This window comes from Portunus trituberculatus, chromosome 27 (assembly GCF_017591435.1).
Source record: "Portunus trituberculatus isolate SZX2019 chromosome 27, ASM1759143v1, whole genome shotgun sequence".
Classification (NCBI taxonomy): Eukaryota; Metazoa; Arthropoda; class Malacostraca; order Decapoda; family Portunidae; genus Portunus; species Portunus trituberculatus.
Window position 1 is genome coordinate 12,619,902 of NC_059281.1, and position 12,500 is coordinate 12,632,401.

The 12,500-nt window shown below is 40.9% G+C and overlaps 1 protein-coding gene across 4 annotated transcripts in view; it reads left to right on the forward strand.

Annotated features, from left to right (window-relative positions):
- LOC123509910 (kin of IRRE-like protein 1) overlaps window positions 1-12,500 on the forward strand; it is a 43,002-nt gene that overhangs the window by 18,335 nt on the left and 12,167 nt on the right. For all 4 annotated transcript variants that reach the window (XM_045264529.1, XM_045264531.1, XM_045264530.1 and 1 more), the window contains exon 6: window positions 1,277-1,422. In XM_045264529.1, coding sequence (XP_045120464.1) covers window positions 1,277-1,410 — 134 coding nt within the window. In that variant the 3' untranslated portion in view covers window positions 1,411-1,422. The remainder of the gene's footprint in view (window positions 1-1,276; window positions 1,423-12,500) is intronic.

Genomic DNA, 12,500 nt, shown 5'->3' on the forward strand with positions numbered 1-12,500 from the left:
GTGAAACGAAATTAGGGGAAAGGAAAGAGACAAAAAGTGTTGAATGCAGGAAAAGGAAGAAAGGAATAGATGAGGAGAAAAAGAAAATAGGTAATGAAAACGATGAGGAAAGAAGGGAAAAATATAGAAAAGAATGCGAAAAAAAACGGTAGGGAAAGGAAATAGAGAGAAAAGATGAAAAGAAGAAGTAAATGAGAACAAGTAGAAAGTAGAGAAGGGATGTAGAAAAAGATAAGTAGATAAAAAAAAAAACAAAAACTGTTAGTGATAAAGAACGAAAGGAAGAAGAAGAAGAGGAAGAAGAGGAAGAGGAGTAGGGAGAAGAGAAGAGATGCAGCAGGCAGACAGAGAAAGTTTCCTGTGAGTTTTGTGACGAGGAAAGAGAATTTGGAAGGAATCAAGTAAGTTTTGCTGTGTTGCAGTGAGTGAGTGTGTGGGGTGAAGTGTTGTGAGTGTGGGATGAAGTGTGGGGAGTGTGGGGTGTTGTGTGAGGCGTGCTGGGTACCTGAAGTGTGGGAAAGGGAAAGTGGCAGATAGGGAGAGAAGACCAGTAGGACAAAAGGAGAGGAAATACAGCGTCAAAAGAATAAGATGGAAAGGTAGGAGTGTGCTGGAGTAAAGAGCTATAGGATACGAGAAGGATGTTTGTAAGAATGAGGAAGGGAATGTAGAGGAATAAGGAGTAAGTAAGGGAATTAAGAGAGGATTAAAAAGAGCACAGGAAAGAGTTGTCAAAAAAAAAAAAAAAGAGATTAGAGGAACAGGAGAGAACAAAAGGGATGCAATTAAGAGATTTTAGACTAATAAAAGGGAGGAAAAAAAATGTATAGAAATCAAGAGGGTTTATGTTAACGTGAAAAATAAATGATTGAAATAATAAAGAGGATTAGAATAATGTATACAAGCAACAAAGGACACTGACTGAAAAAAAAAAAAAAAACGTCCATAGAAATAAATCCACGAAAGGAGATCAGTGAAAAAAAAAAATAAATGGCTAAGAAGATTATAATAAGAAATTGAAGGAAAAAAAAAGACATTAAAACAAGTCAATAAAAATATGAGGAAAAATAAAACGAAAAAAAATAAAAGGGGAAAAAACTCATCTATACGAATATACAAAAAAAAAAAAATAAATAAATAAATAAAAATAAATAAAATAAATAAATAAATAAATAGAAAACCTCAACAGCATAGGATAAAAGTGTGTTTGAGCTTCTATCTCCCTTATGGCCTCCCCCCAACCACTGACCCCTCCCCCCGTCCCTCTCGCCCCCAGGGGAAGAATCCGCTGCGGTACACAAGGCAGGGTCGTCAGCGGCCCGGCCTGACCCAAGGGTGGTGTGTTGCTGCCCCCTCATGCTGCTGCTGCTGCTGCTGCTGTCCCTCCCCCTGCAGCAGTGCGCCCGGTGACCCCGCCCTATGGTGAGTGTGTGTGTGTGTGTGTGTGTGTGTGTGTGTGTGTGTGTGTGTGTGTGTGTGTGTGTGTGTGTGTGTGTGTGTGTGTGTGAGTGATATTTTTGTTGGTGTGTGTGTGTGTGTGTGTGTGTGTGTGTGTGTGTGTGTGTGTGTGTGTGTGTGTGTGTGTGTGTGAAGATCTTTATATGTATCTATTTATCTATTCATTTCTGTTCGTCTGTCTGTCTGTCCAAAAGTTTGTCTGTCTGTCCGTGTGTCTATCAATTTATTCATTTATTTACATTGTCATGTACTTGTCAGTCTAACTGTTAATTTAGTTTTGGGCAACTCTCTCTCTCTCTCTCTCTCTCTCTCTCTCTCTCTCTCTCTCTCTCTCTCTCTCTCAAATTTACAGGAAAAATGGTGTACAGAAATGGCAACCTTCCGTGTGCATACGTGCGTGAATACAAGTGCGTGCGTGTGTGTGTGCGTGCGTGTGTGTGTGTGTGTGTGTGCGTGCGTGTGTGTGTGTGTGTGTGTACGTAATTACAGTGTGCGGCTTACCACTTTGCCGTCGTGTCCCCTCGTCTCGCTTCACCACCACCACCACCACCACCACCACCACCACCATCACCATCACCACTACCACTACCACCACCACAGTTATTCCGCACACTCGCCGGCCACACGTGCTCCCCGGGGCGGCAAGGGCGGCAAGCCAAGCGCCAGGTGCCGTGACAAGCGAGGCAACTTTTTCACGGGCGTCATAAATTAGTTGTTGGTGGAGGACGGTTCTATTGCCCCCTCTATCATGCACGCGGCAGGGATGAGGTGGCCGGCTCTCATTCTGCGCCCTTTACCACTGTCCCTTTGTCCTTGTTTCTTGCCCTTTGTCCTTTTTATTGCCCTTTGTCCTTGTTTATTGTTACTTTTTCCTTGTTTCTTGTTCCTTGTCCTTGTTTCTTGTCCTTTGTTCTTGTTTCTTGCCCTTTGTCCTTGTTTCTTGCCCTTTGTCCTTGTTTCTTGCCCTTTGTTCTTGTTTCTTTTCCCTTTGTCCTTGCTTCTTGCCCTTTGTTCTTGTTTCTTGCCCTTTGTTCTTGTTTCTTGCCCTTTGTCCTTGTTTCTTGCCCTTTGTTCTTGTTTCTTGCCCTTTGTCCTTGCTTCTTGTCCTTTGTTCTTGTTTTTTGCCCTTTGTCCTTGTTTCTTGCCCTTTGTTCTTGTTTCTTGTCCTTTGTTCTTGTTTCTTGCCCTTTGTACTTGTTTATTGTTACTTTTTCCTTGTTTCTTGTTCCTTGCCCTTTGTTCTTGTTTCTTGCCCTTTGTCCTTGTTTCTTGCCCTTTGTTCTTGTTTCTTGCCCTTTGTTCTTGTTTCTTGCCCTTTGTTCTTGTTTCTTGCCCTTTGTTCTTGTTTCTTGCCCTTTGTCCGTTTCTTGCCCTTTGTCCTTGTTTCTTGCCCTTTGTTCTTGTTTCTTGCCCTTTGTCCTTGCTTCTTGCCCTTTGTCCTTGTTTCTTGCCCTTTGTTCTTGTTTCTTGCCCTTTGTTCTTGTTTCTTGCCCTTTGTCCTTGATTCTTGCCCTTTGTCCTTGTTTTTTGTTCCTTGTCCTTGTTTTTTGTTCCTTGTTTTTTGTTCCTTGTTTGTTCTTGTTTCTTGCCCTTGTCCTTGATTCTTGTTCCTTGTTCTTGATTCTTGCCCTTTGTCTTTGTTTTTTGTTCCTTGTCCTTGTTTTTTGTTCCTTGTCCTTGATTTTTGTTCCTTGTTCTTGTTTCTTGCCCTTTGTCCTTGTTTCTTGCCCTTTGTTCTTGTTTCTTGCCCTTTGTCCTTGTTTCTTGCCCTTTGTTCTTGTTCCTTGTCCTTGATTCTTGTTCCTTGTTCTTGATTCTTGTCACTTGTCCTTGTTCCTTGTTCCTTGTCGTCCCTTGTCCTTGTTTCTTGATTCTTGTACATTGTCCTCTTGTCCTTGATTCTTATACATTGTCCTTTGTTCCTTGTCCCTTGTTCGTTGTTTGCCTCTGTCTTTCTGCTTCTTTTTCCGTCTCTTTCTCTTTCTATTTCCTATCTTTGTATCTTTTCCCTTCCTGTTTCTGTGTCTCCATCCCTTATCATTGTTTCTTTGTCCTTTTTTTCTTGTTCCTTGTTCCTTGTTTGTGTGTCTCTGTGTTTCTTTCTATCTCTACCTGTTTCTTTTTCCCATCTATGTATCTTTTCCCTTTCTTTTTTCTTCTTCCTCCCTTTTTTCAGTTCCGTTTCTCGTCCCTGTTTTGTATTCCTATTTTCTCTTTCACTGTCTCTTTCTTCCTGTTTCCTATTCATGCATCTTTTTCCTTCCTGTTTCTGTGTGTTTCGTTTTTTTTTCCTCTTCCTGTGTTTTGTTTCCGGTTTTTTTCAATTGTTGTCTCCTTTACCTGACTGTGTTCCTATTTATTTGTCTTCCTGTTTGTTTCTGTTTTCCTTCCTGTTTTTGTGTGTCATTTTTCCCCTTCCTGTTATTTTTTTTCCTGTTGCGTTTCCCTATTTTGTGTCCCTATTGTCTTATTTGCCTGACTGTTCCTATCTATTTGTGCTCCTGTTTCTGTTTGTTTCCCTTCCTGTTTTTGTGTCTGTCATTTTTCTTCTTTTTTTTCTCCCTTTTTTTATCCTTATTCTTTTTATCCATATTGTTGTCTCATTTCTCAGACTGTGTTCCAATTTATCTGTATTCCTGTTTCTGTTTTTGTGTCCTTATCTCCTCTTCCTGTTCTTTTTGTCTTTTTCTTGTCCATATTTTTTGTTTCTATAGTTTTCTTACTTGCCTGACTGTTGCTATTTATTTGTGTTCCTGTTTCTGTTCCAGTCCCAGCCATCAGCCTTGTCCTCACGCCCTGGTGTCTTTGGCCTCGTTGCCTTGTCCTTGTAGTCCTGCTGTGTTGTGTCGTGGGTGTATTTCATCTTGCTTAGTCTGTCTTCATACATCATATTTTCTTCCATGTCTCTGGTCTATTCTTTCTCTCCCTCCCTTCCTCCACCTTTTACCTTACTGCAGTTCATATCTTTCCTCTCCTTTCCTCTTCTCCTCACTTCATTCAAGTTTATTTAATCTTCTCTTCCGTTTCCTCTTCCTCCTCTTTTCCTCCAGTGAGATTGTCTAACTTAGCATGACCTATTTTTTCTTACCCAACTTTACCTAATCGTGGTTTACCTTTCCTTTAACTTGACCTGACCTAATCTAACCTAACCTCACCTAACCTTGCCTCACCTCACCTTATCTGACCTAGCCTCGCCAAATCTAACCTTACTTTAACTTGAATCTTTACGTGACCAAATTTAACTCGAAAGGAATCTGACCTAATCCAACTTTACCTTACCAGACACACCTAGTTTTACCTTACCTACCCCGAAGTAGACCTTAACTGAACTTGCCCTAACACACCTGTACCGCCTTAACATACCTGCAAATCTACACCACCCTGACACACACTAATCCACACTTACGCCACAATAACACACACTGACACACACCTGACCAAACCTAGCACCACACACCAAAGCCCTTTCCCTTTCCCTCTCTCCCAGCAGCATACCGACACACTCCCCTGCTTCGAGACAAACTTTTTTCCCTGGTAGCCTGACGTGTGCAGGGCGAGGTAATGCAATCAGGGCATCCCCGCGTCTATAAAGCCTAAGATACAGAGCACAGGACACGCAGTAACGGTGGATAGAGGGCCACGGACCTTTAGTGTGCGTACAGGTGGTGCGGCGCAAGTGTGTGTGGAAAGGTGATGGAGGGCAGGTTGAGTGGATGAGAGGTAGAATAATAAGTGTGAGGTGGAGGAGATGGGTGAGGTGGGTGATGCATATGATAGGTTGAGAGGAAGCACTGGGGGTCTGATAAGTGGGTGAAGGTACGTGGGTGATGATATGGATGTTAATGGTGGTGGTGATGTGTATGGATGAAAGCGAGAGCCTAAAGATTCACAGCTAGCAGGGAAAGCAGGACAAGCTAAGCAGTTAAGTGAACGAGAAGACAGACAGACAGACGGACAGGTGAAGCAGGTGAGAGAGACAGGTGGGCGGAAGGTCAGAGCCAGGTGGAGAAGTGGAGAGATGGAGCCGCTAGGAGAGGTAACGGGAGGCGGTGCATTGGTATTCCAGCGGCGTGGGTCTGTCAAAAGAGCTCTCAGCACCGTCAGTAGAGCTTATGAGCCATTAGGGCAGCGGGGGAGGCTCAGGGGCGGCGGGGGACGGCGGGGGCGTGGTACTCTTGCCGTGGCGCTATTCTCCCGTGCGGTTTATGCTAATGGAAGGCTATTTATTGACCGTTAAATGCCACGCTGGGGTAATGAACGAAAATGAATGAAAAGTTTCGCCTATTTGCACTGTGCTCGCCTGTAACTTCATATTTATTGATACAAAAGTGGAAGTGCGTGAACTGAAATTCTCTCGTGTCTCATCTCTCTCTCTCTCTCTCTCTCTCTCTCTCTCTCTCTCTCTCTCTCTCTCTCTCTCGATATCAATATCAGAGAGCGTGGAACTCCGTGCAGTGAATGAAAATAAGTTGGCGAGAAAATATTAAAAGTCCAGAAAGCGTGTAATCTAATACGCTGAAATAAAAGCTTACGGCATCCCATCCAACCACACACACACACACACACACACACACACACACACACACACACACACAGACGTACACCCGCAGTCCCTGGCAGTGAGCGGCGAAAATTAACTAGTTTGCAATCGAAAAAAAAAAAAAAGTTAACCTTTTCAATACTGGGACACATTTTTACCTTGAGATTTGTGTAAGATTAAACCATTTTATTGACATTAGCAAAGGTCTATGGAGTTCAGAAGATTAAGGGCCAGAATCCACTATTTTAATCCCCCACATGAGTTTCTAAAGCTGTATAAAATCGCCAGATAGTAAGCACAATGAATATGGAAACACGTCATGGTACTCAAGAGGTAAATGTTGGACCGATGTTTGCAATAGGACAGTGACGCAGCGCCGTGACACTCCCTGACGTTGGCACTGAGCTGAAGGTCGACTGAGACTAGATAGGTTGGAAATATGGGGGGGGTTAGGAAATCTGTTTGTGTGTGTGTGTGTGTGTGTGTGTGTGTGTGTGTGTGTGTGTGTGTGTGTGTGTGTGTGTGTGTGTGTGTGTGTGTGTGTGTGTGTGTGTGTGTGTGTGTGTGTGTGTGTGTGTGGCGCTGCTTGGTATCCGGGCGAAGACTGGAATGGCAATGAAATGTGTCCTTTAATTAGTACCTGTGTGTGTGTGTGTGTGTGTGTGTGTGTGTGTGTGTGTGTGTGTGTGTGTGTGTGTGTGTGTGTGTGTGTGTGTGTGTTTATTTCCATTTGTCTGGGTCTGTAATTCTCTGGTAGTGATTCTCCAGTTCAGATCGTCTCTCTCTCTCTCTCTCTCTCTCTCTCTCTCTCTCTCTCTCTCTCTCTCTCTCTCTCTCTCTCTCTCTCCCTTACCCCTATACCTTCAAAACACATTCTCACATTCTTTCCTTCACACTTCACCACCCTCCCTTTCATTCTCCCTCCTCAAAACCACCAGCCTCATTCTTACTTACCTTAACACACACTAAACTCACCGAACACACCTGAACACACCCTGAATACACCGGAACACACCCTAACATCAAACATTTCATCCTCTCACAATATTAACTTCCCGGCGCAAGGTTCAACGCACTCCAACACAACCCGCAGCCTCCTCACTCACTTCCTAACCACAGTACAAGACTAAAACCCGCCCAAAAACCGCCCAATGATCTTTAACTACAATCCAGACAAGGCCTCATCCCACCCAAACATAGCCCAATGCTCTCTTAGTCACCAGGAACACGCAGGGACAGTCGTGCCACGCCCATTTCACGCCAGCAACACCGCCCTACCTTGCTTTCAAGTTATGACAGCCTCATACCGCTCTCTCGTGTTCCTGGCGCTGAAATGTTAATGCTTCTGACTAGCTGGGGACGTGGCGGGGCTCGAACGCGTTGTAATGATTCTATTATGAGAGGTTTAACTAGTATTTCCGACTTCCAATGACTTGATTTTTTTAGAGGGGCTGTCTTAAGATATTTATCCTTTCTTGTGGCTAAATCTATCGGATCTCTATGGGGAACTGACGACTAAGTGGGCCTTTTTTTATTTATTTTTTTTTCATGACCAGTTGCCCCTTCTGAAGTGAGCCGCCCTTCAGTTCCACGTGTAAGTGTACATTTGTGAGGGTGTTGTGGTATTCAAACACGAAATATTGACACATTCCTTAATATTTCTGTGTAAAAACTTGAAAACTAAGAGCAATGTCCAACAGAATTTGTTAGACTATCACTAGAATCACAAAAATAACACCACTGGGAACTTTGATAACTCGCATTAGAACTTGTTAAACGATCACTATAACACCCCGTAAAAATAATATAGCTTGAAAAAGTAAACTTCCATTAGAGTCTGTCAAAAGCAGCAAACAAGACGCTGGAACATTTAGAGAACGCTGCACCCCATTATCAACCTGGAAAACGAAAACGAAAAGAAAAAGAAAAATTAAAACAGCGTAGAGGAAGAGACGCAGTACACAACACATCCTTATCAATAAATCACACTCAAAACTTGGAGAGACAAAACTGATAAGAACGGTGAGCAACCATTAACCATTATAAAACGAAAAAAGAAGAAAGGAATTAAAACAGCAAAAAGGAAGAGAAACAGTACACAACACATCCCTATTACTAAAACAAAATCAACACTAAGAGAGGCAATGATGATAACAACACTCAACCATTATTAACCATTATAAAAAGAAAATTAAAGGCACACGGTTCGAATCCTGTCCACGGTCCGAGTGTAGGTTGGGCTTCCTCACTCGGGGCAACGGTTTCCTAGCGGGTGGGCTTTGAGATAGGAGGTACCACAACAAGTATATAACCTTTAGCCCACAAAATTTCCGTGAAAAGCCCACATGGTATAAAAAAACAAGTACAGAAGCTGAACACAACACAGTGACTACATTTATCAACCATTATTAACCATTATAAAGAGAAGACAAAAAGAAAAAAGGAAATCAAACTCACCATTAAGAAAGAGAATAGTGATAACAGTGACTACATTAATCAACCACTATCAACCTGTAAAACGAAAAAAAAGGAGAAAAACTAAAACAGCAAGGAAGAGAAACACTACATCACTATCACTCAAAATCAACACTACGAGATACAACAGTGATATAGTGAGTACATTTATCAACCATTATAAAACGAAGAAAAAGAATTAAAACAGGGCAAAAGATAAGAAACAGTACAAAACCCATCCCGTTCACAAACCATTACCCAAAACCAACAATAATGACAACGCAAACCCTTTCACTACCGAGAGACATTTTTACCGTGAGTTTTAGGCATGGTTAGACGATTTTATTTACATTAGGAAGGATTTATGGAGGTCAGAAGATTAATGGCCAGACTCTCACTATTTTAATCACCACACAAGTTTCTGCAGTTGTATAAAATCATTAAATACTAAGCAGAAAGAATATGAAAACGGCTCATTGTACTGAAGGGGTGAAGTATATTTAGAAATCTTACACTAAAAATAAAGAGAGAGAAGAAATAGGACAAAAATAAAAATAAAATAAATAAGTAAATAAAAAATGAAAATAGACAAACACCCAATTGTCAGCAATGTTATAATGTTTTAATGTTTCAATGTTTTAATGTTTTAGGTTAAGCATGACTAAGAATTGTATAAATATAACTGATAGTGTTAATACTTTTAAACTCTTAAATTTTCTTTTCTTATACTTTGGCAAGCACAAGACAAATTCTCATTATTATTATTATTATTATTATTATTATTATTATTATTAATTGGAGAGTAAAAAGCAAGTCACCAGTCACCAGTCACCAGTATGAGCAATAGATGGAGACAGCAGCGATTAATCCCCTTGAGGACCATAACTAACTAAGAAACTAAGGTGGGAGTTTGAAATAGTGAAGACTGTGGCCATTAACCTTCTGACCTCCATAGACCCTTCCTAATGTCAATAAAATGATCTAATCGTACACAAATCTCAAGGTATAAATGTGTCCCAGTACTGAAGGCATTAAGAGCACTGCGATCACGAGGTTTCTGTTTTTACACGCTATAGATTCACCGGAGCCTCAAACCCGAGCCGTGGATCAGCTTAGGCTACAGTGATGAGATGGAGAGCCAAGTGGACTGTAATTAGTCAGCATAGTTCCTGATATCCTTCTAATTAAGCGTATTATTAATGTTGTTGATAGCATTATAGGCATTGGTATTACTTGTATCATGTTTATCGCTGCTATTACTACTGCTGCTGCTGCTTCTAATTGTCATTGCTATCTTCGTCAGTTGTACTAATAGTAGTAGTAGTAGTAGTAGTAGTAGTAGTAGTAGTAAAACAACAACAAAATTATCATCATCTTCTTCTTCTTCTTCTTCTTCTTCTTCTTCTTCTTCTTCTTCTTCTTCTTCTTCTTCTTCTTCTTCTTCTTCTTCTTCTTCTTCTTCTTCTTCTTCTTCTTCTTCTTCTTCTTCTTCTTCTTCTTCTTCTTCTTCTTCTTCCTCCTCCTCCTCCTCCTCCTCCTCCTCCTCCTATAGCAAGCTCTGATCTTGCCTGAATCTGAAGTTCATCTTCAGATTCAGGCAAGATCAGAGCTTGCTATTTCAATGCCCGTAGTTTACGAAATAAATTTAATGAGCTCCAAGCTCTTATACATCAAGAAAACTATGACATCATCGGCATCACAGAAACTTGGATTAATACAACACACAGAGATTACCTCGCAGAATACTCACTTGATGGCTATAACATTTTTAGTAGCGAAAGATCTCACCGTACAGGGGGCGGTGTAATGTTTTACGTTAAAAGTAATCTTCGTGCTCGTGTGATGCCAACTTCAACCATTGCAAACATAGATGTCAATTTCATTCATATAGAAAATAAATCCCGAAGAATATCATTAGGTCTCGTCTATCGTCCTCCAGCCCAGTCACCCGCCACAGACGAACAATTGTATGAACAAATCGCGGACATTTGCTGCGTAAACAATTGCATAATTATGGGAGATTTTAACCTTCCAGTCACAAGGTGGGGCGAACCACTGACAGCTCACGCTGGCCAGCAGCTGTATAATAGCATGCTTGAAAGCTCCCTCCACCAACACATCAAGCATCCGACAAGAGGAAACAATATCCTTGATATCGTTCTAACAAATGATGAGAATACTATTGAAAATGTGGAAATTGGACCAGAATTCAGTTCCAGCGATCATCGCACCTTAAAATTCACCATAAATTTTGACAAAGGAAAAGTGAATGAAAGTAAAGAAAAAGTGCCAGACTATCGGCGTGCAAACTACACAAGACTCCGTATGCAGCTTGCATCCATTGACTGGAATATACTGCTGGAAACACCAGATGTAGATAAGACATGGGAGGTGTTTGCTGAAAAGATAAATGATACAGCTAAGATGTGTATACCACTAAGAAACAGAAGGAAACTACTAAACACCAAACCGAAATGGTGGAATAATGAAATTAAAAGCTGTCTTCTAGCAAAGAAAGAAGCATACAACAAATACAAATTAACACAGCATAATAATGATAAATTAGAGCATGACAGATTGCGTAGAAAAGCAAAAAAGTTGATAAAAAGCAGCAAAAAATCTGTAGAAGCTCAGATCGCAAACTCCTGTAAAACCAACCCAAAGGAATTTCACAGTTATGTAAAATCCAAAAGAGTCTTAGCCTCAACAATTGGTCCACTCATAACAGAAAACGGAAACCAAATAGATAACGAAGCTGAAATGGCAAACGTCCTAAATAGATTCTTCTCAACAGTCTTCACGACTGAAGATGTCCAAAATAGTCTGCCCATGCCAGAGCCTCAGGCACAAGGCAAAACACTGCCTGACTTCATAGTTACAGAAAATGAAATCCTCACAGTCATGAACAGCATGAACGTAAACAAAACGCCTGGACCAGACAAGATATCACCCAGGCTTCTCAAAGAAGCGAAAAATGAGCTCGTGAAACCACTCACGATTATATTCAATAAAACTTTACAAGCAGGAAAGTCCCCAGGAGTGGAAGCTAGCAAATGTCACGCCCATTTTCAAGAAAGGAAATAAATCACTCCCAGCTAATTACAGACCAATCAGCCTTACTTCAGTAGTGTGCAAGCTGATGGAAACGATAATCAGAGATAAGATTGTCAAATTTTTAGAAGAAAATAAGATCATGAAGGATTCACAACATGGTTTCAGAAACAAGAGATCCTGCTTAACAAACCTACTAGACTTCTTTTATGAAGTTTTTAACTCGTATGACGAGACAAAAGCAGTGGATGTTATTTATCTTGATTTCCAGAAAGCTTTCGACACTGTCCCTCACAAGAGGCTAATCAGCAAAGTAAAAGCTCACGGCATAGCTGGAAATACCCTGAAATGGCTGGAAGACTGGCTCTCTGACAGAAAGCAACGAGTTGTTATAAATGGAAAAGAATCAGAGTGGCACAATGTGAAAAGTGGTGTTCCTCAAGGCTCTGTATTAGGACCAGTTCTTTTCATTGTTTATATTAATGATATTGATGAAGGAATCACTTGTAAAATAAGCAAATTCGCGGACGACACCAAAATAATGAGCAAAGTTACATCAACGTCACAATGGCAAGAACTACAGTGTGACTTAAATAAACTGACACGCTGGGCAGAAAAATGGCAAATGAAATTCAATATAGAAAAGTGTAAAGTCTTACACATTGGAAGTAACAATGTACAAGCAAAATACGTAATGAGTAATGTACCTCTGGAAAGTGCTGAGAATGAAAAAGATCTTGGTGTTGTGGTGTCTAAAGATCTCAAGCCGAGCAAACACTGCACAGAAGCAGTAAAGAATGCAAATAAATTAGTTGGGTTCATTGGAAGAACCTTTGAATTTAAATCAGAAAAAGTTATCCTTACTTTATATAACTCATTGGTGCGTCCTCAGCTTGAATACTGTGTGCAGTTCTGGTCACCATATTACAGAAAAGACATTGAAAAACTGGAAAGGATCCAGCGTAGAGTGACCAAGATGATTCCGAGATTGAGAAAC